At 39.0% G+C, this 26165-nt stretch overlaps 1 protein-coding gene across 3 annotated transcripts in view; it reads right to left on the bottom strand.

The window, feature by feature from the left end:
• Positions 1–26165, bottom strand: part of Tfdp2 (transcription factor Dp-2) — a 121656-nt gene that overhangs the window by 61994 nt on the left and 33497 nt on the right. For all 3 annotated transcript variants that reach the window (XM_028758959.1, XM_028758960.1, XM_028758961.1), the window contains one exon: positions 21740–21806. In XM_028758959.1, the coding sequence (XP_028614792.1) occupies positions 21740–21806 (67 nt within the window). The remainder of the gene's footprint in view (positions 1–21739; positions 21807–26165) is intronic.

Raw genomic sequence — 26165 nt, 5'->3', positions numbered from 1 at the left:
GCATGGAGCTTGGCTTCTTGCTAATTTACAAAGGCCTTAAAAAAAAAAGCTTAAAGGTAAAAAGTGATAAAATGCCTAAATCCAAGCTATCATTTTTCTAAATGCCATTTGAATTTTAAGTAGTTTAAAAATAAAATTAACTTACTCACAAGACCTGCATAATTCGAATTATACATGTCCGACTATCTGTGGGCTCCAAGGCAGCCAGTCAGTCACAAAGCAGAAGACCTTACCGCATTTTGAAAGCAGAGCAAATGCACCATGAATTTCCCAGAAAAAGGGGAGGAGAAACTCCTGAAAAACTGCTCAGAGCTTTCTGAGCTTGTTGAAACTGTCCAGCCCTTGTGGGAGGGAAAAGAGTCCTCGTCCTGCCCCCTGAGATAGGCCATGCTTCAATGCCAAAGTGAATGACAGGCTGTTTCTGATATCAACAAAGAGCAGCTTAGCTGTGCTCTGTTTGCCCTCCCACTTTCCCACAGTAGTCTTAAACTTTTTGGGTTAGTCCTTTTACATCTAGGGTTAAGTACCTTTCTCCATTTCCTCAAGACAGCAACAATTATGTTGACCTATTTTTTTAAATGATTAATTAAAATTACATACCTAATCATCTTACTTAATTTTCCAACACAGGAAATTTAACAAAAGATGACCTTTTAAAGTTCATTTCCAAGTCTACTTTTTGCAATGTCAGATAAGATTAGCTACCAATATTAATACACTTTTGCTGTAATAATATTACAAATAAGGCAATGAAAATAAAATTTACAACTGGCAAGATGTAAAATATATTAAATTAATTACTATATTTTAATTATATTTATATAGTAATAAATATATATTACTATATTTATTAATATACTAAAGCAGGTATTTGTGACTATGTAAGTTTAAAACAAGCAATTTCATCAACATGTATTTACTGAATATTGATCATAAGCAAAGTGCTATTTTAGGGCCTGGGGATACAGTAGTATTGAAAACATTCAAAAGTCAAACTAAAATCCCTGTCTCCAGTGAACTTACTAAGCTTGTCATGTCTCTGTTCCCGGTGAGTTCCACAACCCAACACGACTAAGGTGTCTGTCTGTTTCTTATCACAAGTAATCTACATTTTAAAAAATTCCCCTCTGAAAACAAAGTTTTCTTGCTTGCTTGCTTCTCTCTACTCCGAGCTGGACAGTGATTAACGTTCAAATATAATTTACCTTGCTTGTATATTGCATGGGACAGGCTCCTTCTTTGTAGCCCAGGCTGAACTACACCATGCAGAAATCCTATCACAGCCTCCTAAGTGTTGCAATGATAGGATTGAGTCACCAAATACAGCTTTGAATGTATTTCTTGACAACAGCTCCAGGAGGGAAGAATTTTGTGCTTTGCTTTTAACTGCATCCTCAGCATCTTAAACACTACCTGTCTGACATTCTAATCAATACTGACTGAAAGAGACTAGATGATTTTTCTTATTCAAACTTGTCTTTTGCTAACATATATTACACAAAATGCACACAGACATGTGGCAACAATGATATAATATAGAGTATGAATTAACTTGTTTTATAAACATGTTTTAAAAATTTGAAAATACAACCGATAAAACCCTGAATCTTTTCATTCTTATATCTTAAAGTACCATTGGTGAGTCTACTTACTGTATTTGGGCAATCTATTAAAAGTCAATGAACTGGGGCCTGGATGACTCAGTGATAGGAGCACTTGCTGCACTTTCTAAGGATCCAAGTTTGGTTCCCAAGGTCAGTTTCCAGCATTCATATTAGGCAGCTCACAACTGCATGTTACTCCATCTCCAGGAGATCTGACACCCTCCTTCTGGCCTCCATGGAAACATACACATATAAATAAATAAATTTTTAAAAGTTCACCGATGGGACTGGGGAAATGGCTTAGCAGTTAAGAACACTGGCTGTTCTTCTAGAAGACCTGGATTCAAGTCCCAGTACCCACATGGCCGCTCAACAACTGTCTCTAACTCCAGTTCCAGGAGATATGGTGCCCTCACACAGACATACATGCAGGCAAAAACACCATTGCACATTAAAAATTTTCATTAAAAAAATTTGCCAAGCAATAGTGGCACAAGCCTTTAATCCTAACACTCAGGTAGCAGAAACAGAAGGATCACTGAGTTCAAGGCCAGTCTGGTATACAGAGTGAGTTCCAGGAAAGCCAGGGCTACAAAGAGTAATAACCCTGTCTCAAAAAGCAACAAATTAATTAATTAATTGTTTGATTCAGTTAACTAAGTTTATATGTCAAGTCAGATTTCAAATTTTTTTGAATAAAAGATAAAAATTATACAGAATCCATATACATGCACACATGCACACGTATACACACACACATACACACACTGTATTATTAAAAGCTTTAAAGCATTCTCTTCAATGATTTCTTCTTAATCTTTTATATATGAACTCTATTTGAGGTTAGAGAATTGGCTACACAGTTAAGGTTCTGACTGCTCTTCCAGAGGACCCAGACTTGGTTTCCAGCACCCAATGGTGGTTCACAACCATCTCTAACTCTAGTTCCATGAAATCTGATGCCCTCTTCTGGCCTCTGTGGGTGGGTACTGCATATACATGGTACACAGATATATGAACAGCCAAAACAGTTACACACACACACAAAAAAATATTTTAAAATCTATTTTTATATCATTAACTACAACTATTGACTAGAAAATACCAGATGGAGCTAAACATTCTCTCTTCTAGGTTTGTATATTGATTTTTTTTGAACTGGAATTTGTTATGTATACTAGCAACATGACTAAATATTCATATTTAATGACAGACTTGTGAATTTATAGGTAGAAATGATATTCACAGTACAATGATTGCTAGTTGGTCACATTAAGAGTGGCAATTAGTAAGCCTGAACTTGTGCTCTCACTTATAAATGTTTAATCTGAACCAGTAATAAGACAAAAACAAAGGATCCATGAAACTACTTGCTTGAATAAATATTTCTTTATTGATTTCTTTTTTTTTTTTTTCCTTTTTTGAGACAAGGTTTCTCTGTGTAGCCTTGGTTGTTATGGAACTTGCTCTGTAGACCAGGCTGGCCTCAAACTCAGAGATCCGCCTGCCTCTTCCTTCCAAGTGCTAGGATAAAGGCATGCATCACCACTACCCAGCTAATACTGACTTCAATGTCACATAGTAAACAGATTTATTTACCTTCGTTTGCTCCATGTCCTATTACTTGTAAGAGCATCTTCCAAGGTTCTATCCTTGATGTTTGCTAGAGTCTAGATCTACATATTTCCTCAAAGGCACAAAGTTAAAAGCTTTGGTTCTAGCTGGGCATAGTAGCACATACCTACTTGGGAGGCAGAAGTAGGTGGAGCTCTGTGAGTCTGAGGCCAGTCTGGTCTACATAGTGAGTTCCACAAGAGCCAAGGCTACATAAAGAGATCCTGTCTATAATCATAATTGTTATTATTATTGATGTGTTTATAAAAGGGTAAAGAGAGAGGGTATATGTTTGGTGGATGTATACTCAGGTATGGGGGCAGGGGTTGCCTTGGCGGGCCCTTGCTGAAGCATCCTTTCCCTCTGAGGGACCAGCTACATGATGGTATGGTATAGAATAGTTTATTCAGGGCATGGGGAGGGGAGTTAAGTGGGTAGTAGAGACAGAGAAAGGCAGGGAGAGAGCAGAGAATAGGAGTAGAGAAGTAGAGGCCAGCCATGAGCGTGTAGAGAAGGGGCGAGGGGGAATGGGGAAAGAGCAGGGAAGGAGCAAGAGGACAGAGCTAGAGCAAGAAGGCAAGAGCAAGAGAGAGGAGGGGGCAAGCAGCCCCTTTTATAGCGAGTCAGGTAACTGTGGGGCAGAGCAACCACCACCACCACCACCACCACAGCAATAGTCTTGATCAGTCAGTAATGCTGTTGGGAGGTAGCAGAAGGTTTTAGATAAGGGCCTAACAAGACACACCTTTAAATGAGTTTTGGAAATGTCAAACCATGAAGGTTGGATTCCCAACTGTGAAGTGAATGAGCTTCTGCTGTTATGTACCACTACTGGTCCAAAGCAATCTAGGTTTATCAGTTATAAACTAAAACCTTCAAAATGATGAGCCAAAACAAACTTTTCTTCTCTTTGACTTCCTTCACATATGTGTTACAGTAACAAAGTGATGACACAATGCTGTTTTCTTAAAAATGTGTACTCCTCTTCTGTAGGACATTTATCACTTCCAGATAGATGACTACTAAAATCCTTAATGGTCATCCCAGGCTTTTTCTTTCTTCTCTAAACTTTAATTCACAGCTGTTTATTTTTCAGAACTGTATATCTCAAAATTTCCATTCAACTCTCAGTATTTCACTTCTTGTTGTCCATCTCAAATCAGCTCATTTTTCTATTCTTTTAACCTTGTTAAAAGCATCAATATTCTGCAAAGAAAGTAGATTCTCTACACGGTAGTACACAGCTGTAATCTCATCACTGGGGAGGTGAGGCAAGACGACTGGGAGTTCAAGATCATCCTAGGTATATCACATTTGAGGCCAAACTGGGCTGCAAAAAGTCCTGTCTCAAAACAAAACAACATAAAGAAGAAAGTGGTTCTGTCCTTATATATGAATGTAGTAGTTCACAGATGTAATCCTAGCACTCAGGAAGCTGAGGTAGGCAGACTGCCATGAGTCCAATGACTGCTTTGGCTATAAAGTAAGTTCCAAATCAACCTGAATACTTGAATAGGTTAAAATTTAAATTTAAAATTCACTTTCTCTGAGCCTGAAGAGATGGCTTAGTGATTTAAAAGCACTGACAGCTCTTGCAGAGAACTTGGGTTTGTTTCCCAGCCACTACATGGTAGAACACAGCTATCTGTAACTTCAGTTCCAGGGGATCCAATGACTCTTCTGACCTCTGTGGGCCCTTGTATTCACATGGTGTAAATATATGCTCTTAGCCTTACACACATATACATAAATACCAATACATTTTTTAAACTTCACTTTTTATGTCAGGTGTTTGTGGCAGTTAGAATACGCTTGGCCATGGAAAGTGGCACTATTAGGAGGTGTAGCCTTATTAGAGGAAGTGTGCCTGTGGCTGTAGGGGTGGGCTTTGAGGTCTCTATGCTCAAGCTCTACCCAGTGTGGAAAGAGCCTTCTCCTGGCTGCATTCTGACCAAAATTTAGAACTCTTGGCTCCTCTAGCATCATGTCTGCCTACACACTGCCATGCTTTCCACCATGATGATAAGGGACTGAACTGTAAGCCAGTCCTAATTAAATATTTGCCTTTATAAGAGTTGCCTTGGTCACAGTATCTCTTCCCAGCAATGGAAATCCTAACTAAGACAGTGTTCAAAATGTAGCTAACAGTATATTAATGGATAGTACAGATATATAGAACATTTCCCTCACTGCAGAAAGTTCTGTCAAACACTTTTACTATAAACAGTAAACTATTTAAAGTTAGTTGTCCAAATTTTCCTTAACCTGGCCCCAATCTACCTTTTTATTCTAATATTTTACTTATTTATGTTATGTTTTACCTGTATGTATATTTGTGTGCTGTGTGCATGTTTAGTGCAGAGGCTAAAATAAGATATCCTATGTTCTGGAGTAACACATGCCATGTGGGTGCTGGGAACTGAACCCCAGGTCCTCTGGAAGAGCAGTCAGAACTTTTAATCATTGAGATTTCCCCAACCCCATATACTCTATAATTGTATCCTCTACAAAATTCCTATGCATGCTTTAGTTGCATCTGACTTGGTGGGGGTCCAAGAGATTCAACACTTCATAGGATGAAGGTCTGTGCAACGAACATGGGAAATTGATCCGAAGGAGGAGGAGGAGGAAAGAAGAGGAAGAAGAGGAAGAGGAGGAGAAAGAAGAAGAGAAAGAAGGAGGAAGAAGAGGAGGAAGAGGAGGAGGGGGGAAAAAGAAGAACAAGGAAGAAAAAGAAGGAAGGGGAAGAGGAGGAGGACGATGAGGAGGAGGAAGAAGAGGAAGAGGAAGAAGAAGAAGTGGCAGCAGCAAAAAACACTCTAAGTACAGAAAAATTATACTAAAGCATCCACAAGTTAGGAAGAGATAAATTTGTGAAAATAAGAAAATCTGTGAAAATACCCTAGAAAAAGAATAGAGTTCAACGGAGAAAGGACTGTAGTTAGAGGCAGAATACTACAACCAAACTCAAATTTACAGAAACTAAACTCAAGCTGGTCTGACTTGATAGGGAGTATTAAAATTTAGCTCAACTGGGTCATATAACCCAAAGAAGGGTTAGAAAATCAGTTAGCAAGGTCAAGGATATAACTGAGTCTCAGGAACTCCAAGGCTGCTATGACTCCATCAGCCTCTCTCCTGATTCCTTTCACATCCATCGGCCTCAATCTCTCTTACTACAAAGACCAGCACTCTCTACATGGAAATGTGGCTAGTGATATGCTACTGATTTTATACATGATAGATCCTACTACTTTATTCCACATCTTAGATTTCAAATATCAGGAAAGGTATTCACTAGCTGTACTTGGGTTAGATGTTCTTCCCTAGCTAAGGAAATGTTGTCAAAGTGATTAGGTACTGTGACCAGAAGTATACAACCAATAACATGTAGTAGCTAGGTAGACGAGAGAGATTAGTGGAACATCTTCTATTAAGTCTATAACTGGACCCTAAAATCAGTAGCTATGTGAAACAAGTCTTTTAAATATAGAAGATAAATGATTTGTCATCAGCTTACTCTGAGATAAAAGATTTGACTCTGTTTTCTAATTCAACTATTCTCTTTTTATTAGAGTATCTCTCTACCTAGCCTCGGGTGGCCTTGAACCTATGCAGGACAGCCTTGAATGTACAATTCTGCCTCAGCCTTCCAAGTGCAAAACACCTACAAGCATACACAGGCACATATATGTGCATGCACACACAACAAGGTGGGATATAAGAGAACATTAGTGTATGTTCATTTGGCCACAAGCTTTTCAATATAAATCTCTATTCAGAGCATAAACTTTTGTTTTAAGAAACTAAGCAAGATCAACCAATCCTACCATCTTTTTAGATGCATATATAACTGGCAATCCTCAGCACTTTGTACTTAGTATTATCTATCCCTAGTCAAAACAAGAGCCTAACCAATTTTGTTCAAACTAGTAATTAGTGCAAGGCAACTGTTCCCTTAGGAAGGCACAGCAGTATAAACCTGTAGTTCTGATTACTCAGGATGTCCAGGCAAGAAAACTACAGGAGCCTGGGAGTCAGAGGGCCAGCCTAGGCAACATGATGACCAGAAACACACACTATAGAATAAGAGAGCTGACACAGTTGTCTATCGACTTCGTCATACATACCATGTTGTGAAAGCATGTTCACACTCACATACATAGATATACACCCAAATAAAAATACCTATTTTTAAAAATTAAAGAAACAATAACAACAGAATATTGACTCCAGAATTTGGTAAACAGAGGTAGGCAAATCTCTGTGAGTTCAGGGCCAGACTGGTCTATATAATGTATTCCACAACAGCCAGAGAGCAGCATAAAAAAAAAAAAAAATCTGTCTCAAAAAAACATATATGTATATACATATATAAATTTTGAAAAAAATTCCTTTTGTTTTAGTTCATTTTCATTACTATGATGAAATATATGAAGCAAACAAGTTTTATAAAGGGCGCAATGAGGTTTATTTGACTCAGAAGTTCTAGGGGTGCCAAGCATGTGGCATATCAGGTCTTGGTGGAACCCTCACAGAGAAGTGGTGGGGCAGGATAGAGAGACAGGAAGGTTAGAGGGATACAAGGGGAAGGAGCTTCACCAGATGACAGGGTAGAATACCAACACATGAGCTAGGGAGCGAGTGAGTAAAATACTTGTTGTGTAAGCCGGAGGACTTGAGTTTGTATCCCCAGCATCCACATAAAAGCCGGATATGGCAGCATGTCTGTCACCTCAGCACTCGGGTGGGAGGTGAGGATCCCAGGAGGTCTCTGGCCAGTCAGTCTAGACAAAGCAGCAAGCTCTAGTTTCAGCGAGAAACTCTGTCTCAAAAAAATGAACTAAAAAATAATAAAGGAAAATACCTGATGTTACCCTCTAGATTCAATATGTAAATCTACAGGTAAGTATACACACTACACACACGCACAAAGTTCAGTTAAAATAATTAAAAAGAAATAATACCAACACAATTGACATTTCCTATAAAGATAGCCCACATAAAGACAATATTCCTTTAATATATGAATATTTTCAAATAAGAATAGTTAAAAATCATTTTTGGACCACACTTAAGGCCTAAGTATATGACCTTATCCCTTTCTTAATCAGAAATTCTGGGAACTCACAAACAAAATTATCAACTTTCATTTATACTCACAAGCATGTCTAACCATTTAACTTCAACATTGTGATGTTATCTTCAAAGTTCATGCTCAAGAAACTCACAAGTGAATTACAAAACCCAACAACAAATCCTCATAACATTAAACATGGTATGGTGGTGCATGCACATAATCCTAGAACTGGAGGTAGAAGCATGAGAATTGGAAGTTTAAGGTCATCTGCAGGTACTCAATGAGTTCCAGGTGAGCTTGGGATATGCTAGGACTCAAAACCAAAATAAAACAAATGAAAATCTCATCATGTTTTAGGTATGTTTTCCTTACGTTGAGCCAGATTCACAGTGATCCTCAGTTGTCTGCAGGACACGCCTGCTACACTAAATCATCTTAACTTCTTGCAAAATAATCTGACCCATGTCATACTTTATCAACTGTAATCTATCCAGTGCACCTCAGGAATCACTCTTATCAACTCATTTAAGTTCCTCAGCAACATTTCAATGTTTCAAAACGTTCCAAGCTACAAAAATGGTATAGATGACTACTGTACAGACATTTAGGGAAAATGAGCCCTTGAAAAGCCCACACTCACACCTGCATGTGTCTTAAGCTTCCCCTAAGCACCTTTTACTCCTGTTTGAGTGTGCATATATGTGTGTGTATGAGTGTGTGTGTGCGCATGCACATGTGATGTTAAAATCTCTTCTTAGACTCCAACTCTGCTTCATCCCAACTCAGAAATTTTTCTGTGATACACAGTCAAGAATGCCCATTTCAACTGAGTGGAGGTCTCAGAAAAGAACTCTTTAGGCTGAGTTGTCAAGCCTATACCCCCCTAACCCTGGGAATGGCAGAAACATATATATAAGAGCAAAGGGTCACATAGGAAGCAATGAAGCCAGAGATAGACAAGGTTAACTCTCGTAAGAACAGACTTCAGGAGAGTATATTGCCTTCTGAGGGAAGTACTTCAAATGATCTAGGACCTTCATTAGGTTCGAAGCTTTAAAGGTCTGCTATTGTCCTACTTAAGATTAAGGTTTCAACACATGAACCTTTTTTTTTTTTTAAAGATTTATTTTATTTTATGTGCATGTTTGTTTTGCGTGAATATATATCTGTGCACCATGTATATACAGTACCCACAGAAAGCAGAAGAAGACATCAGATCCTCTGACACTAGAGTTAGAGTTATTAGTCAACCCTGGTTTGAAAACAGGAAAAACAGATAAGCAATCTCACCAGGGCCCCCTTCCTAACTTTTTCTTAATGAACTCATGCCAAAGACTTTTGTTTTAAATTTTGGGGTGTGTGTGTGTATGCGCATGCTCTCTCTCATACGCTTCACAACATGTGAGAAGTCAGTTTTCTCCTTCCGCTATGGATTTCAGGTCTAAAGTCTGTTATTAGGCCCTTGCAGTAAGCATTTTTACCCTTTGGGGCATCTCACAGGCCCCTAAAAGATGAACCTTTGAAGAATAAACAAAACCCATTTGTTTTAACACTACAGCAAAAAGCTTTCTGAGTTTATATTACTTTGCCTTAGTTTAGATATGATTGTGTCCCCAAAATGATGATGTGCCAAAGGATGGTTACCAGTATAGCGTTGTGAAGAAGTAACAATATTTAAGGGACAAAAACTTTCAGAGATGATTTGTAGACTCCAATCTCATCAATGCTTGCCTCAAAGAATGGTTAGGTCTTAATTCCTGTGTGAACAGACTATTATAAGAAGATGACACTTGATCTCCCCAACTCCTTTCCTTATCTTGCCCTGAGTTCATGTTCGTAATCATCTCCTCCCCCCTCTTCTCTGCCTCTCCCCCCAACCCATGTCCTTTCACCACCTGGTATACTATAATTGCAGCTGGAAGGACTTACCAAAAGGCCAGAGTTGATTTTGCAATTGTGGCCTCCAAAACTGTGACCTAAATACACCTCTTAATTTTATTAAGTACTTAGGTATCTTGTTACAGCCACATGAAATGAACTAAGACAGACCTGAAAAAATACACAGTGTTCCTACTGATTGTCTTCTCCACTACTTCCAACTAGCTGGAAATACACTATGTGTATAGAGAACTATGGCCACTAAGGTAATTAGAGAGACAAGGTGGAGAAAGAAAAGAGCTATAGAAAAGACTTTGCAACACAAGGAGCAACTAGCTGCAAGTAGTTCAATGGAAATTTGCACATACACCTTGTCCTTGATATTCTGTCTTGGATTCTTTAGTTTGGTTCATGAAAATTTCTTCTGGAGCCTGATCTTTTTGTTTGTTTGAAACAGGGTCTTTCTGCATAGTCCTGTTCTGCAACTTGCTATGTAGACCAGGCTTGCCTTGAACTCACAGAGATCCACCTGCCTCTGTTGCCATGCTCTGATGTCTGTTTATTTTTTAAGACAGGGTGTCACTCTGTTATCCTCTTGTCTTATCCTCCCAAGCTCTAGAATTACAGGCAGAAGTCACTACTCTAGGTAGGCTTGTTGTTTCTTCCTTTTTCCTTTCCACCTTCCCCACCTCACTGCCCCCAGCAATGTCATATGATAAAATGTAGTATTTTCATTTTATAATACTGAAATCATTAGATATTTACAGGGAAAAATAGCAACTTTACCCCTCATCTCATTCCATATAAAAGATGTTAAAATTTTACTAGATTTAAATTTAAGAGTTATAATTATAAAACTTCTAAATAAAAAGGTAGGGATAAGTTTTAGTAAAATAAGCCCATATTTTCTTTTATTTCAAGACACAATTTGGTTATGTATCCCAAATTATTCTAAAATTTACTATGTAGCCTAGGCTGGTCTTAAACTCTAGGTCTTCTTACTTCTGCCTCTAATTACAAGCATGTGACACATGCTTAACTTTAAAGCATACTTTTAGTTGGTAAATTTTACATTAATATGTAAAAATAACTGTTCTTCAAGAACGAAGTTCAGAAACAAAACTGGTAAAATAGGAAAAAATATTTGTTATATTCCTATGATAAAGGACTCACATCCAGAATTAAACAGTAAGATAAACAATCCAATACAAAGTTAAGCAAGGAGGTTGAGGATGTATGTAGTTCAGCATGTTAGTAAGAATGCCTTAGTAACATGCACAAAGCTTTGCTTTTCATCACCATAAACTGTAGGCAGTGTCTCCTGCCTGTATTTCCATCACTCTAGAAGTGGAAGCAGAAGAAATAAAAGTTCATGGTCATCCTCAGCTACATAGTAAGTTCAAGACTAGTCTAGGATCTATGAGGCCCTATTTCAAAGAGAAAGGGATGGTGTAGGGAAAGACTCAAGTAAGCCAATGACAGATGGCCTGAGTTGAATTCCTGAAACCCACAAGGAGAAAACTAACTCCTGAAAGTTGCCCTGTTTTCTACATACCTGTAGTGTGCATAACCTGTATGCACATCCCATGAAAAAAAAAATACTTTTGAAATTTGTTTATAAGTAAGAGTATTTTACTTGTGTGTGTCTGTGCACCATGTGTGTGCCTAATGCCTGTGGAGACTAAGAAGAAAGTGCCAGGTCCCCCAGAACTAGAGGTACAGCTGGTTGTAAGGGGCTATGTAGGTACTTGAATTCAGCCATATCCTCTGCAAGAGCAGCCCATGTTCTGAACTGCTAAAACCATCTCTCTAGCACTGGTCCTCAAACAAACAAACAAACAAACAAACAAAAAGTAAATAAATAGCTAGGTAAATCTTGAGATAGCAAATTCACTTTAACAGAATAAAGAAAGCAAACAAAATCAACCCCTGACCATTTAAAGTATTGAAAAGGGCATGAAAAATATTGCTAGTTGGAATATCAACTTAAATACTTTGGGAAACACGCTTTGTGATTTCTTAAAAAGTTAAACACATACTTACCATATAACCCAGCAATTCTACTTGTAGGTATTTTATTTACCTTTGGAAAATTAAAATGTGTGTTAACACATAAATGTTTATTTGAAGCTCACAGCATTCTCATTCATAACAGCCACACTGTTGGAAACACAACCAGTGTTCAACAACTCATGAGTGGATAAGCACATTTGGCACACAGTCAAATTGAAAGCTACTAGCACAAAAAATTCTGGAGCTCAGCAATAGTAGCACCTCCCTTTAATCCCAGCGCTGGATCAGGAGTTCAAGGCCATCCTAGTTACAAAGTTTGAGTCCAGAGTATACTATAAGTACACTTGAAAGAAAAGAAAAAGGGAAAGACAAAAGACAGGCATGAACCTTTAATTCCAGTACTCGGAGGCAGAGGCTGGTGGCTCTCTTGTGGAGAAGCCAGGTTCAATTCCCACATTCACAAGGTCCAGTTCCAGGACATCAGACACCTTCTGACCTTGTTGGGTACCATGCAAACATATGGTACACATACATACATGCAGGCAAGACACTTAGCATAAATAAATCTAAAAGCAAACAAATAAAAGGACTCTAGTATTTATATCTCTAGAATATGTGGCTGAAAATGAGATCATTACATAATTCTACCCACCCCAATATAAGCCATGAAAGCGGTTAACAGAGAACAGAGGTGACCAGTCTCTTTCCCTTGGGTTTTCTTTTTTTTTTTTTTTGTAATCTTTTGTTTTAAATTGGAATCTACTTGTACTTTCTTTTCTTTCTCTTATTTTTTTGCTTCTATGTGTTTGTTTTGATTTCTGAGATGGAGGTCTAACTCTGTAACCCAAGTTGCCTTTGGACACCTGATCCTCCTAACTAGGACTCTCTAGTCAAAAAATTACTAGCAGCTGCTCCAATATCTGGCTCTAGATTTTCATTTCCAAACATCAATTCTCACTTATTCTATTATTTAGTTATGTAACATGACAGACCTATCATTGTAATTTCAATATACTTTATCTTTAAGGTAAACAGAAAATACAAGCAAGGGGAAATTATTTGGTAGATCACATCCTTCAGGAAAAGACTAGAGTGAATAGGTCCATAAATAAAACTACTGGTAGAATAGTTTGCAAGAGTCTATTTTCAGATCATTGAGATATTTTAAAATATCCTGAAACCAAATACAGACTCAAATACTAAGCCAGATTCATTCACTATGGCTCACTAAAATACAATCTCCATCAAGCCTTGCTCAGTAAGAAAGAAGCCAAACTCACCCTCACATGACCTTACTTTCAGAAGTCGGCCAAGGAACTTTTACAGAAATAGTACCATATGCCATTTCCCTATCCCTCAAAGTAGTGCAAAATAAAGCAGAAACTTTAGTACTAAATACCTCAGGGCTTGCTTGGATTTGTCAATAAACGAAGAAAAGAATATGGATCTGGGTATAACATGATTGCAATCCCAGAATGTGGGACGTGGAGGCAGGAGAATCAGTGTGACTCAAGGATAGTGTTGGGTACACAGAAAACTCAAAGCCAGTCCAGGCTGTGAGACCCTCTCCTCTCCTCTCCTCTCCCCTCCCCCCCCCCCCCCCTCCCCTCCCCTCCCCTCCCTTCTTCCTCTGTATCTCTGTATCTCTGTATCTCTCTGTCTCTGTCACACACACACACACACACACACACACATACACACACATATGCACAGAGGAAATATCCTTGATAATAGGGCAACAGTGAAAAAAAATCTATGACTAACATCCTATCTAAACAATAAAGCACAAAATTTTCATCCTCCTGATAAAGGGAAGAAGGGAAGGATTTCTTGTTACTTAACCTTTTTTCATAGACCTAACCAGTGAAATTAGAAAAGAAAACAATGGAAATGTAGAAATAAGACTGTCTTTAATCTTGGATGGCATGGCAATATAGGTTAAAAAAAAAATCTAAGGAACCTTCAGAAGAGCTACTAGAACAAGTAATAATAATGGCTTTCACAAGGTGGCAGGCTATAAGTTCACTTCCTGCTTTCAATTAACTACACCCAAGAAGTCAACTGTGGTACAAAAGTATCTCAAATCCAGAAGTAGGTATCTGTTAAGCTTTAAATTGTGAGGAAATCTCATATCTTGTTATTCCATCTCACCAAAGATGGTGAATTCTCCCCCAGTGTATCTGTGCTGCAGATGCTGTCCACTCACCACGGGGAGCATGTAATTAGCCTCAGTCTTGCCCCAACTGTAGAACTATTAAGCTTCCAAGTCTTGAAACGCTTGTCTCAAAACAAAGAGGTCAGACATACTCTTCAATAAGTACATTAACATTTCATTTCAAAAGTAAGTGTTTAAGACACTTCATTTCTCACTTCTTAAAAGTTAAATGATTTTTAACTCATAGTTAAAAACTATGAGTAGGTTACAGTAAACAAGCTTTTACAGCTCAGTATCTACTAACTGTAGACACTAATGAAACTCTGAAAGTGACAACAGGAGCCGGACCCCAACCCAACCTCGAGGATCTCTCAGTCTAGCAACAGACTGTACTGAGAACAACAATCATGTGAGAAGACAGTAACAAGTGTGCACAGGGTCCAAAGGTAGCACACACAATGCAGAGACAAGGACAGGCTGAGCCAGACTTTAAAAGTACATAGAAGTTTGACCAGTGGTCAAAGTACCTACAGGTAGACAACATAAATTCTTAAAATGTTCCTACTTTGAGAAAGATTCTATAAGATAGACTTTTGAAATATTTGTCCTCTAGAACAATGATGAATGTAATAATGAATAAGATAAAAGTCTCTAACTTCTTAACTTGCAAGCAAGTGATGAAGACCAGTATGGTGGAGGGCACTTGAGGTAGAAGCGGGAGAGCCATGAGCTGAAAAGTCAGCCTGAGCTACACAGCAAGACCTCATCTCAAAATACGTATGTGGACAGACATATGTGCGCTTTATACTATCTGTATTAGACAGTTTTATTTTAACACAACTACTAGTAACTTGTGTTACTCTAACACAAGTTAAAGTCATCAGAGAGAAGGGAACCTCAATTAGAAAAATGTCTCCTTAAGACCATGGTGAAGGCAAGCCTCTAGGACATTTTTCTTAATTAGTCATTAAATATGGAAGACCCAGACCATTGTGAGTGATTCCATCCCTGGGCTGGTGGTCCTGGGTGCTGTAAGAAAGCAGGCTGAGCCAGCCATAAGGAGCAAGCCAATAAGCAGTATTCCTCCATGGCCTCTGCATCAGCTCCTGCCTCATTCCTGCTCTGTTTGAGTTCCTGTCCTGATTTCCTTCAATGAAGAACTGTGATATACAAATGTAAGCCAAACACCACAAAGAGAGCTATTGGTGAAAAGTGCAGAACAGCTGCAGCAAAAGATCCCAGCATTTTGAAGATGCCAGTACCATGGGAGGACCACCAAAAACAGCAGCAGCAGTGGAGTGGAGCCAGCCTGAGCTTAAAAAACAAGCTCTGTGTGCTGCAGAGGGTGAAGCTGAAGAAGTGACACCAAGCCCTTTGGAGGATCCCACAAGATCATGCATGAATCCCAGACACTGAACATGGTGTTATATATACTATTGAGAGTTTGGTTTTCTGTTGATCTGATTGTGATGGTGCCCTGTTCTTCCCTCTTGAAGTAAGAAAGTATTTAACTTAATTTTGATTTGTAGAGGAGGCCACAGTTGAGAGATTTTGGCTACACAGTCTCAAAAAAAAAAAAAAAAGATTTTGGACTTTCATACAGACTGAATATTTTAAAGGGACTGAACTTTTTTAAAAAAGCTATTTACTATTTTTTGTGAATTTCACATCATGCACCCCAATCCCACACCGCAGCCTTCCACATCCACCCCCATCCTTGCACCCTCCCCTCAAAAGAAAAAGAAAAATCTCTAGGATGGAAACTGTGGTGTCACACAGTATACCCTTTTGCCCAAACAGTTTTACTTGCAAATGTCTGTTGCAATGAGTCATTAATCTGGTTAGAGGCCCCTGTCTTCTGCTACACTATCAACTCCAGGCTCCTCTCAGATATCCTGTTGTCACCCTGTGTCATGGAGATCCTGAAGCTTTGGTTCTACAGGAACACTGACTACCAGCAGTTCACCAATGGGGTATATTTTGAGGTAGACCAACTCAAAGCCCTAGGCCTGGGTAGTAGTTGAGTTGGTCAGCCTGCCAGCTCTCCTGTGCCCTGGTCACCAGAGCCAGCTATCCTGCTTTGCCCAGGCGAGGGATGTGGCTATTTCTGCACAGTCCTAAGACATCAACATAGTCATAGGCAGCAGCCCAGACCAGGAATGTCCTCATAACCTTTGATGGTAACATGGACCACAGACATCAACACAGCCCCACACTGCTGCAGGGCCACAGACCCAGACATGGCCCTCCAAGGCAGTACAGGTCAAGACATCACCACGGCCTCAAGTGGCACGCAGACTACTCACATCATGTTGTTCCTCACCACCCTCATGTCTCTAATTCCATCTCTCTTCATATTGCACAAATGATTCCACTTCTCTTTCTCTCCCGTCTTACCACCACACACTTGTTCACCTCTGGGCCTCTAGGGTGCTTCCACCTGCCCATGCTACATAGTGATGGTTTGGACCAGACTTTTAATCTATTTGAATTTGTATTGAATTGAAGTTGTAAAGACTTTTACATTATAAAAGTGTAAATAACTTTTAAAGTTATTTATGTTTTTAATGAGAGATCTTGGGGATGAATGAGAAAAAGTTTATGACTTAATGGTGATGTTTTTGTGTGTCAAGTTGACAAATGGTAAATTGTGCCAGATAGTTTTATATTTCTATCAACTTGACACAAGTTAAACTCATATGAGAGAAGAGAACATCAATTTAAAAAATGTTTCCATTAGATCAAGCTGTAGGCAAGCCTCCAGGACTTTGTTTTTCGAGACAGGGTTTCTCTGTGTAACCCTGGCTGTCCTGGAACTCACTCTGTAGACCAGGCTGGCCTCGAACTCAGAAATCCACCTGCCTCTGCCTCCCAAGTGCTCGGATTAAAGGCGTGCGCCACCACTGCCCAGCTTAGGACTTTCTTAATTAGTCACTGTTGTGGCAGTGCCCAGCCCACTGTTGGTCATGCCATACTGGGCTGGTAGCCCTGGATTCTATAAGAAAGCAGGCTGAGCCAGCCAGCAAGCAGCACCTCTCCATGGCCTCTGCATCAGCTCCTGCCCCCAGGTTCCCACCCCATTTGAATTCCTGTCCTACATTCCTTCAATAATGAACACTGGGTGATATGGACATGTAAGGCAAATAAACCCTTTCCTATCCAAGTTGCTTTGGTCATAGTGTTTCATCACAGCAATAGTAGCCCTAAGACACTATTTCTTTTATTTTATTTAAAGAATTTTAAAATTTTTTAAAAAAGAATTTATGGATATGTGTATTTCGCCTGCATGTGTGTGGTGCCTGGTACCCATAGAAGTCAGAAGAAGGCATTGGCTCCTCTGGAACTGGAGTTATGGATGATTATGAGCTGCCATGTGGTGGGAACTGAAGGGAGTGCTCTTAACCTACTTAAAAAACAAAGGTTTTATATGTGTGTGTGCGTGTGTATGATGTATGGGTAAGGGCATGTGCATGCCATAGTGAGTGTGTGGGGGTGAAAGAATAAAAGGATACCTGTGCAGTCAGTTCTCCCTCCACCTTTACTGGTGCTCTGAGGACTAAACTCAGGCCATCAAGCTTGCACACACTCTTGAACCATCCTGCCAGTCCCTCATACTATTTTGATAATCTCCTATAAACTAAAACTGCTCTAAAATTAAAGGGCTTGATTTCTAATCTGAGTCACACCTTCTACTGGAAGCCTATTTAAAGGTCACGGAAGAAGGAAGCCTCAGCTCTTTGCCTGCTTGCTCTTGTCCTCACTAGAATATCCATTCCTTCACTAGCTCTAGGGCCGACTTCTTTGGGATTCCAAAGTATACTGAAGACCAACTAAGACATCTAGCCTTGTGGACTGAACAAGTATTGGACTGTTGGAACTCCTATTCATAGGCAGCCATTGTTGGACTTACAGGATCATAGCCTGTAAGTTATTCTAATAAATCCCCTTTCTAAAGAGAAATTCATTCTATTATTCTAGAGTATACAGATTTTAGTACCAGTAATAGTTCTAGAATAACAGAAGAATGAATATTTTAAGTATCTGGAATAGGCTTTCCAAATTGCCAACAACTACAGTTACTGATGCCTCTCCAGTTACTCAGGCCTTTCCTGCATGTTCAGCAAGCACTAAAAGTTTTACAAACTTAGTGAGACAGATGCATTTGATTATCCTGATTCACCAACTGTGAGAGGCAACAGATTTGGTAACTATGTATATAAAACTTTTGACAAGCTGTAGAAAATAAGAAAAAAGCTGCTGCTGCTGCCTGGTTGCTCCTAGCATGTCTGGATAAACTGATAAAAGAAAAGAGCGAGCTCTGTGATAAAATTAACCAACTTCTAGATTCTCAGAATATGGTGACGGACCACGATGAACTTAGTACTAAAACTGACCAGCTTCAGATGGATATAAACAGTCTAAAGGTTTCTAAGTGTGCCTTGGAAGGGAGTCTTCTCTCCAGCAGCCACAGAGCTCAAGTTGTGGAAAAACAAACCAAAGCCCTCATTATAAGGTTGGTTGAATTATGGCAAAATTTCAAGTCCCAGCTTCAGAGGTGATAGTAGTTAAAGTAAGAGCATTAATTGGTCCTGTAACTCGGGATGTGAATGTGTGGGAGGACGCTATTGGAGCCGAGAACCTTAAACCCTCAGATGCTCAAGGGTTTATCTCATATGAGGAAGTAGTCTCTCTGCCTTCAGCAAAAGATAGTATGCTCACACCTCATCCCCTGAAATACTGCCCCTTTCACCTTTAACTGAAGTAATTAATCCTACACTGTCTGCTAAACCAGCAGTGACTTTCTCTGAAGAAATGCCAGAAAAGACACACTTTGCAGGGCCTACCAACTGTTGCCTCTAGACCTATACACTAGATTTAGGCTAAGCAAACTCCTAGAGGGAAAGTATAAAGTGCCGTCCATGAGGAGGTATGTTACAGTACTATAGAGCTTAATGAGTTTGCTAATTCATTTAAGCACAAGTCTGTGGAATATATGAGGGAATGGACTTTAAGTGTTTGGGATAATGGTAGAAGAAACATAAACTGGATCAAGCTGAGTTTATTGGTATGGGCCCTCTCAGTGGAGATCCTAGGTTTAATATGGAAGTTTGGCCAGCTTAAAAAAAGGGATCAAAAATTTGTATAGTGGTTGGCTGAAGCGTTTGTCAAAAGATGGCCTACTGAAAAGAAGTTGAAGATGCCTAATATCCTTTGACTTAATAAGTTGATGAAGAGATTTTTAAAGCTGTGGAAATTGCAATGCTAGAGAGGGTACTCCATATAAAACCGAATCTTCAACAATGGGAAGGCCCAGAATGTGCAAAAGGTGAGAGGGCACCAACACACTTGAAGAGCTTTGTTGTTGCCCCTTTCCTTGCTCCAAACTTTTGCTTGGTTAGATGAATTCAATGCAATGGATTTAATTGGGCTGGAGGTAGTAGGGGCCAGGTGGAAGCACTGAATCACCAAAAGCAAGGTGATTATTCTAATGGGTAGGTCAGACAAAGCCATGTCCATAATGGCCTGACCTGTACTGGTCAGCACAGGCAAAGAGAATTTTATGGTAGCATGACTCATATAGACCTCTGATACTGGTAATCCATCACAGTATTTTCAGTCACAAAATAGATAAAAAGCCTACTGAATTTTTTTTTAACCTATATAAGCAGAAAAATTCTCAGACAAATGAAAGAAAGGCTACATTAGATCATGGAAAAAGGTAATCTTGGCTTGTGAACCCATTTCTAGATTGAGCCAACTGAATGAAGGGACAGCCAGGTTCTCCTGAGAAAGGACAATAAAATACCTAGAAGTTTTAGTGTTAGCCTTCTCCAGTCCTTCCCCAGAGGGACCTTGGCCGTTAACAAGGGTAACTATGTAACTGGGAGAAAGAAAACAGTCAAACTTTCTGGGGTCTATTGGATACTGGTTCTGAATTGACACTGATACTGGGAGATCCCAAGAAACATCGTGGCTAAAGTCCAAATCACAGTAAGTCCAGCTGTCCTGAACTCATCGTGTGGTTATTTATCCAGTTCAGAATTGTAATTGGGATAGAGAAACTTAGAAGTTAGAGAATCCTGACTAACAGTGATGTAGCAAATTTCAGGCTATGCTGGACTATCTAACAAGATCCTATCTCAAAGGAAAAAAAAAAAAAAACTCAGCAAAAGGTGAAATTAAGATTTGAGTTGTTGGGGGCTGGTAAAATGGCTTAGCAGGTAAATGTGCTTGACTTCAGGCCTGATCACTACCCAAAGCAAATAAAATCAGGGACTTTAGTTGAAAACTACAACCACCAGTTTACTAAGCCATCATAATTCCTAACTACATTCAAAATACTTGTATCATTATACCCACAGATAAGAGTACCTCTCATCTCTCAAAGAAGCTTCTCTTTGCAGCAGAGACTATTACACACGCACACACAGGCACAGGCACATGCACGAGGTTAAGGAGCAAAAAAATAACTGTGGGCCGCTCAGCATCAGTAGATCATATCTAACACAACTCCTACACGCAAGGCTCAGGACATCATGGAAGAGGAGACAGAAACCTAAGAGTAAGAGGACCAGAAAGTCTGCTCTAAGAGTGTGTCTCCTAGCTGGGTGGTGATAGCACACATCTTTAATCCCAGCACTTGGGAAGCAGACACAGGCGGATCTCTTGTGAATTCTGGGCCAGGATGGTCTACAGGGTGAGTTCCAGGATGGCCAGGGCTACACACACACACACATACACACATACACACACACACACACACACACACACACACACACACACACACACACCCTATCTCAAAAAACCAACCAACAACAATACTGATTTCCTTCCACCTATGGCTTAGGGTGGCTATACCTCCTAGTTACCATACCTATGACCTTTAACAGTCCTAACAGTTCTTGTTTTTCCTTCCTCTCCTTCCTCAATCAGCCAATAATTACATACAGTGAGAAAGCTGGGGCCCACTGAGCCTTTTACTTTCCACTCAGTTTTGTTTTGTTTCTGAGACAAAGACTCACTATCAGCTCAAACTAGCCTGAAACTCAATATAAGGCCCACAGTGGTCTCAAACTCATAGCAATCCTCCTGGCTCAGCTCCATGAGCATTAGAACTATAGCCATGTGATACCACACCGAAAAAGATTTAAAACAGTGTCAACAGGAATAAGATCACTGGTTAAGGAGCTTTGAGACTTCTAAAGAAGGAGACAGAAAAATTGTACACAAAGACCTTCCACCTCTTACAGACAATTGACATTCATATGACTTGGTATGTGACAACATCCTAACATCATGTAACTATTATACACAATGAAATTCTTATAGTTGCATATGTTATAGGAGAACTACAAAAACATTAAATCCAGAAAATTTTTATTCAATAATCCTTACCTTTTGTCGGACTGAAATTCTGATCTACAAAGCCCCTCAGTTCTGCATTTGTGGATGTCAAACCAACCTGAATAAAAAAAAATTAATACTTGGATCTGAGGTATTATAGAACTATTTAATAAAATATTTTATATTTTCTACCAGAAGTCTGTATCAAGTATTATATATACTCTTATGAAATAAATTATATCATTCATGGAATATGCTACTAAAATGAAAATGTTGCTTGAAATAGGAAAACTAAGAATTTTAGATTAAAAATTAATGGAATGCTACTTATGAGTAAATCCACAAATTTTTAAAATATTTTGAAGGCAAGTAATATGCAGCTGCCAACAGATAAATCACACTTCCATCCCTAGGGCTGGGAGCTTGGCTCAGCAGCAGAACACTTGCCTAGCATGTATAATGCCATGATTTGCTCTCTAGCACTATAAAATAAGAGTACAAAATTATATCCTCATTGCTGTCCTTAACTTCTAATGTTCTTAAAATCATTTCCACAATGTTTTTAAGAACTACCACACAAGCACCACAAATGCCCTAAGTACAAGGACAGCAGCCTCAAGTCCATTTATCTGGGCCCACTACAGTGTGTCTCGATCAAGCCATTAAAGTTACAAATTGGCAAATTAGAATGTGCTGCCAGTCCTTACCAATTCTGGTTGTTAGAAACACCCAAGGAGATGGGATGCAAAGTACACAGCCACAGTACATGGCACACACTCCTCAACCCGTGTCAGCATTCCTTATTAGTTAGTACTATGTCTCAGCAATCTCTACAGTGAGTAAGTTGATAATCTCCCTTCAGATGGTTTATTTCACTTAATATAATATCTACAGGGCTACTTGATATCATAGATAAAAAAATGCCAGTATCAAGAGAAATATTTGGTTTTTGTTTTGGAGACAGGGCCTCATACACCCTGGGCTGGCCTCAAACTGTATAGCTGAGGATTAATCTTCTGACCCTCCTTCCTCTATCTCAAGAACGCTGAAATTATAGGAATGCATGACTACTCTTGATTTTCATCAAAATTTTAAAACTCTGCTTCAGAGCCTAGGGGAACCCCCATTTTGAAAACATGGCACACAGCCCGTTAAGATGGCTCTGTAGATAAAGTACTTGCTGAACCAGTCTGAAGATCAAACCCACAGAAAGGTAAAAATGGAGAATAAATTCCACCAAGTTGTCCTCTGACCTCCACGAGTACATTCTGGCATGAAGATAGTACAAGCAACACATCATATACACACAAAATATATTTTTTTTATTTAGCTCAATATCTGAGTCCTGGTCTACAGGACAGCCAGGGCTACACAAAGAAACCTTGTGTAGAAGGAAAAACAAAACAAAAGAACAAACAAATGTACAAAAACAACTTAGCTCAAAGCAAGTTATAATACATGGGCTCATTATTACTATACGTTATGGTTTATTCACTAAAGAGTTATAATCTTATAACATTACAAACTTGGAATATTCTGTAAACTTTCAACATTTCAAATTTGTAATTTGATACCTCAAAATTTCTTTTCAAAGATATATTTAAAAGTCTTACTGTAATAAAACTCATATGGTCTCAAATTATTGATCCTTACCTTGTTATTACACATCTACATTGTTTTTTAAAACTTTTTAATTTATGTACATTGGTGTTTTGTCTACATGTATGTCTGTGTGAGAACATCAGATCCTCAGGAAATGTAGTTACAGACCATGTGGGTGCTAAAAATTAAACCTGAGTCTTCTGGCAGAGCAACCACTAAGCCATCTTTCCAGCCCATTATTATTATTGTCATTATTGGTTTTTTTGAGACAAGGTTCTCTGCAGCCCTGGCTATCCTGGAATTCTTCTGTAGACCAGGCTGACCTCAAACTCAGAGATTCACCTGTCTCTGCCTCCCCAGTGCTGGGATTAAAAGCATGTACTACCACTGCCCAACTCATGTCTACATTATTAAATAATCACTACATTCATGGTAGTTAATAAATTCTTACTTTTATGATATGTTGTATGTGTGCATAAGTCTATGTACTGAGTAGATTTAATTTAATAGTAATCTGTGCTGGTGTATAGCTCAGCAGGCTTTGACTTGCAGGTCCAAGTCTCCTGGTTCAATTGCCAGTACTGCCCTTCCTTTCAAACAAACTATTCTAATACATACCATCATGTTGGGGGATGGTTTTGTGCACTGCATATTCAGATGCTGATTCTATGCCCTTACATCTGGATGCCAGGTCAAGCATCTCCGGTCTCAATGTTATGTAAAAATTGTTTTCCATCACTTCTGATTGGTTAATAAAAAGCTGGTCAGCCAATTAGCTGGGCAAAAGAGAATAGGGTGGGACTTCCAATCCCAGTCAGGGGGTTCCAAAGAGACAAGAGAGGGAGAAGAAAGGGAGGGGGGCGGGGGCGGGAAGGAGGGATAAAGGAAGACAGAGAGGGAGAGGGGAAAGAGGAGAGGGAGAGGAGAAGGTAGAGAGACCATAAGGAAGGATGGACTGGGAAGATCTGCTGTGAGGTCACAATGAGAAAGCAGCCATAGGAACATGACAAACTACAAGTATATAATACAACAACGAACATCACAATGCTCCAAATCAGTTCTTCAGTAACTTGAAAGAATTTGAAAGAACACAAAGTTCTGAAACTTTGTAGACTTGGCATTAATAAGTTTTTATTATTATTTTATGTGTATGAGTATTTTGCCTGCATGTATATCTATGTATGAACCCTGTGTGCCTGGTGCCCACAGAGGCAAGAAGACAGCATCAGATCCTTTGGACTTGTTACATACAGTTGTAAGCCGCTATGTGGGTCCTGGAAATCAAACCCAAGAGTTCTAGAAGAGCAGCTAGTTCTCTTAACTGCTGAGCCATCTCTCTAAACACACAATGGACTATTTTTAAAAAATTATGTAATGTTTTACATTATATAGCCTCCATAAGTACATATTTGGTCTGATATAATTTAATAGTTTAAGGGCTAATGGTTTCATTAGTCAGTGGTTAAAATCCTTTACTAAGTGAAGTTTCTTTTTACCAAAATATTTGTATATACATTTAACACAGCTAAGTAATTCTGATATAATAGATAAATGACACCTAAAATAAAAATTTTATGACAGAAATTGACACAGATATCTAGAAACTAGTTTCTTAATTCTATGTAATGGTGGGATACTTTGCACTGAGATTTAAGTTTAGTTAGCCTTAAAAAAACCTGCAACCAACAGCCATATCATGGCTCTCCTGGATTACTCACAAATACAATGTTAAGCAGGCAACTGAACATCTGTTGAGCTGTGTGCTGTCATTATTAAGAAGCCCACCTGACATTGTAAGCAAGTGTTTCTGCTACAAAGAGAAAAGAATGCAAAAATGTCAGAAATCTTTTAAATATATTCAACCCATGATTAATATGGGACCATTTAATACATATAACTTCAGAAGAGTCATTTTACATTTTTCTTTTTTTATAAAAATAACAGTTAAAAAAAAAACCTCAACAAAAACCACATGTTCACATTAGAGATCTCAGTTACTGGGTTACTGTTAGGTTTTAACACCTGCTCTTCATGCTAGTTTCTGCAGCATAAGCACCAAACAAATCCACAAACGTATATACCCATACCTTAACTGTACAGTTAAAAATTAGATAAAGATCAGCTGCGCCTCACTATGACAGCCTAAGTTTTATCTTAGAAAGGTATTTTAAGCTTAAGTTCCTAAAAATATTGCCAAGACCCGTTTAATAAATTAAAGTACATATTAAATTCTGCTTTTATACTTTGTAGTTAAGACTCAAAGTACATTACTTAAAAACAAAAAGTTGGTTAGGAAAGGCACTTAAAAATATTCTTTCCCAGGCTGGAAAGATGGCTCAGTGGTTAAGAAAATATATTATGCAGCACCCACGTCAAGCAGCTTATAACCCTCTGTAACTCAAGCTTGAGGAAATCCAGTGCTTCTGGTCTCTGCAGGCATATGGGCTCTGCAGGGCCCAGCGGCGCACTCAGGAGGCAGAGGCAGGTAGAACTTTATGAGTTTGAGGCCAGCCTGGTATCATGAGTTCCAGGCCAGCCAGAGCTCTGTAGAAAGACCCTGTTTCAAAAAAACCAAACCAAACCAATCAAACAACAACAAATTTTTTCCTTCTATTTAAAAAAGAATTAAGGATCAGGATAAAGTAGTACTAACCCTTACTCCCAGTGCTTGGAAGGCAAATTGCTGTAAATTTAAGGCCGCTCTTGCCTACACAGTGAGTTCGGTTTGGGTTAGGACCCGGGAGCAAGAGACTGAGGCGCATATTTTACATACCAAAGCAGGTTCTCCCAGCATCCCTCAGTACCTACCTGTCATACCCTGCCCCCAACCTTGAATTTCCCAGCCCAGGGGCTGGGCTGCCCTTCCCCCATCCAG

This window comes from Grammomys surdaster, unplaced genomic scaffold, assembly GCF_004785775.1.
Source record: "Grammomys surdaster isolate TR1022 unplaced genomic scaffold, NIH_TR_1.0 126248, whole genome shotgun sequence".
In the NCBI taxonomy this organism is placed as follows: domain Eukaryota; kingdom Metazoa; phylum Chordata; class Mammalia; order Rodentia; family Muridae; genus Grammomys; species Grammomys surdaster.
The sequence above is the reverse complement of the archived record's forward strand: the minus strand, read 5'-3'. Positions and strand labels throughout refer to the sequence as shown.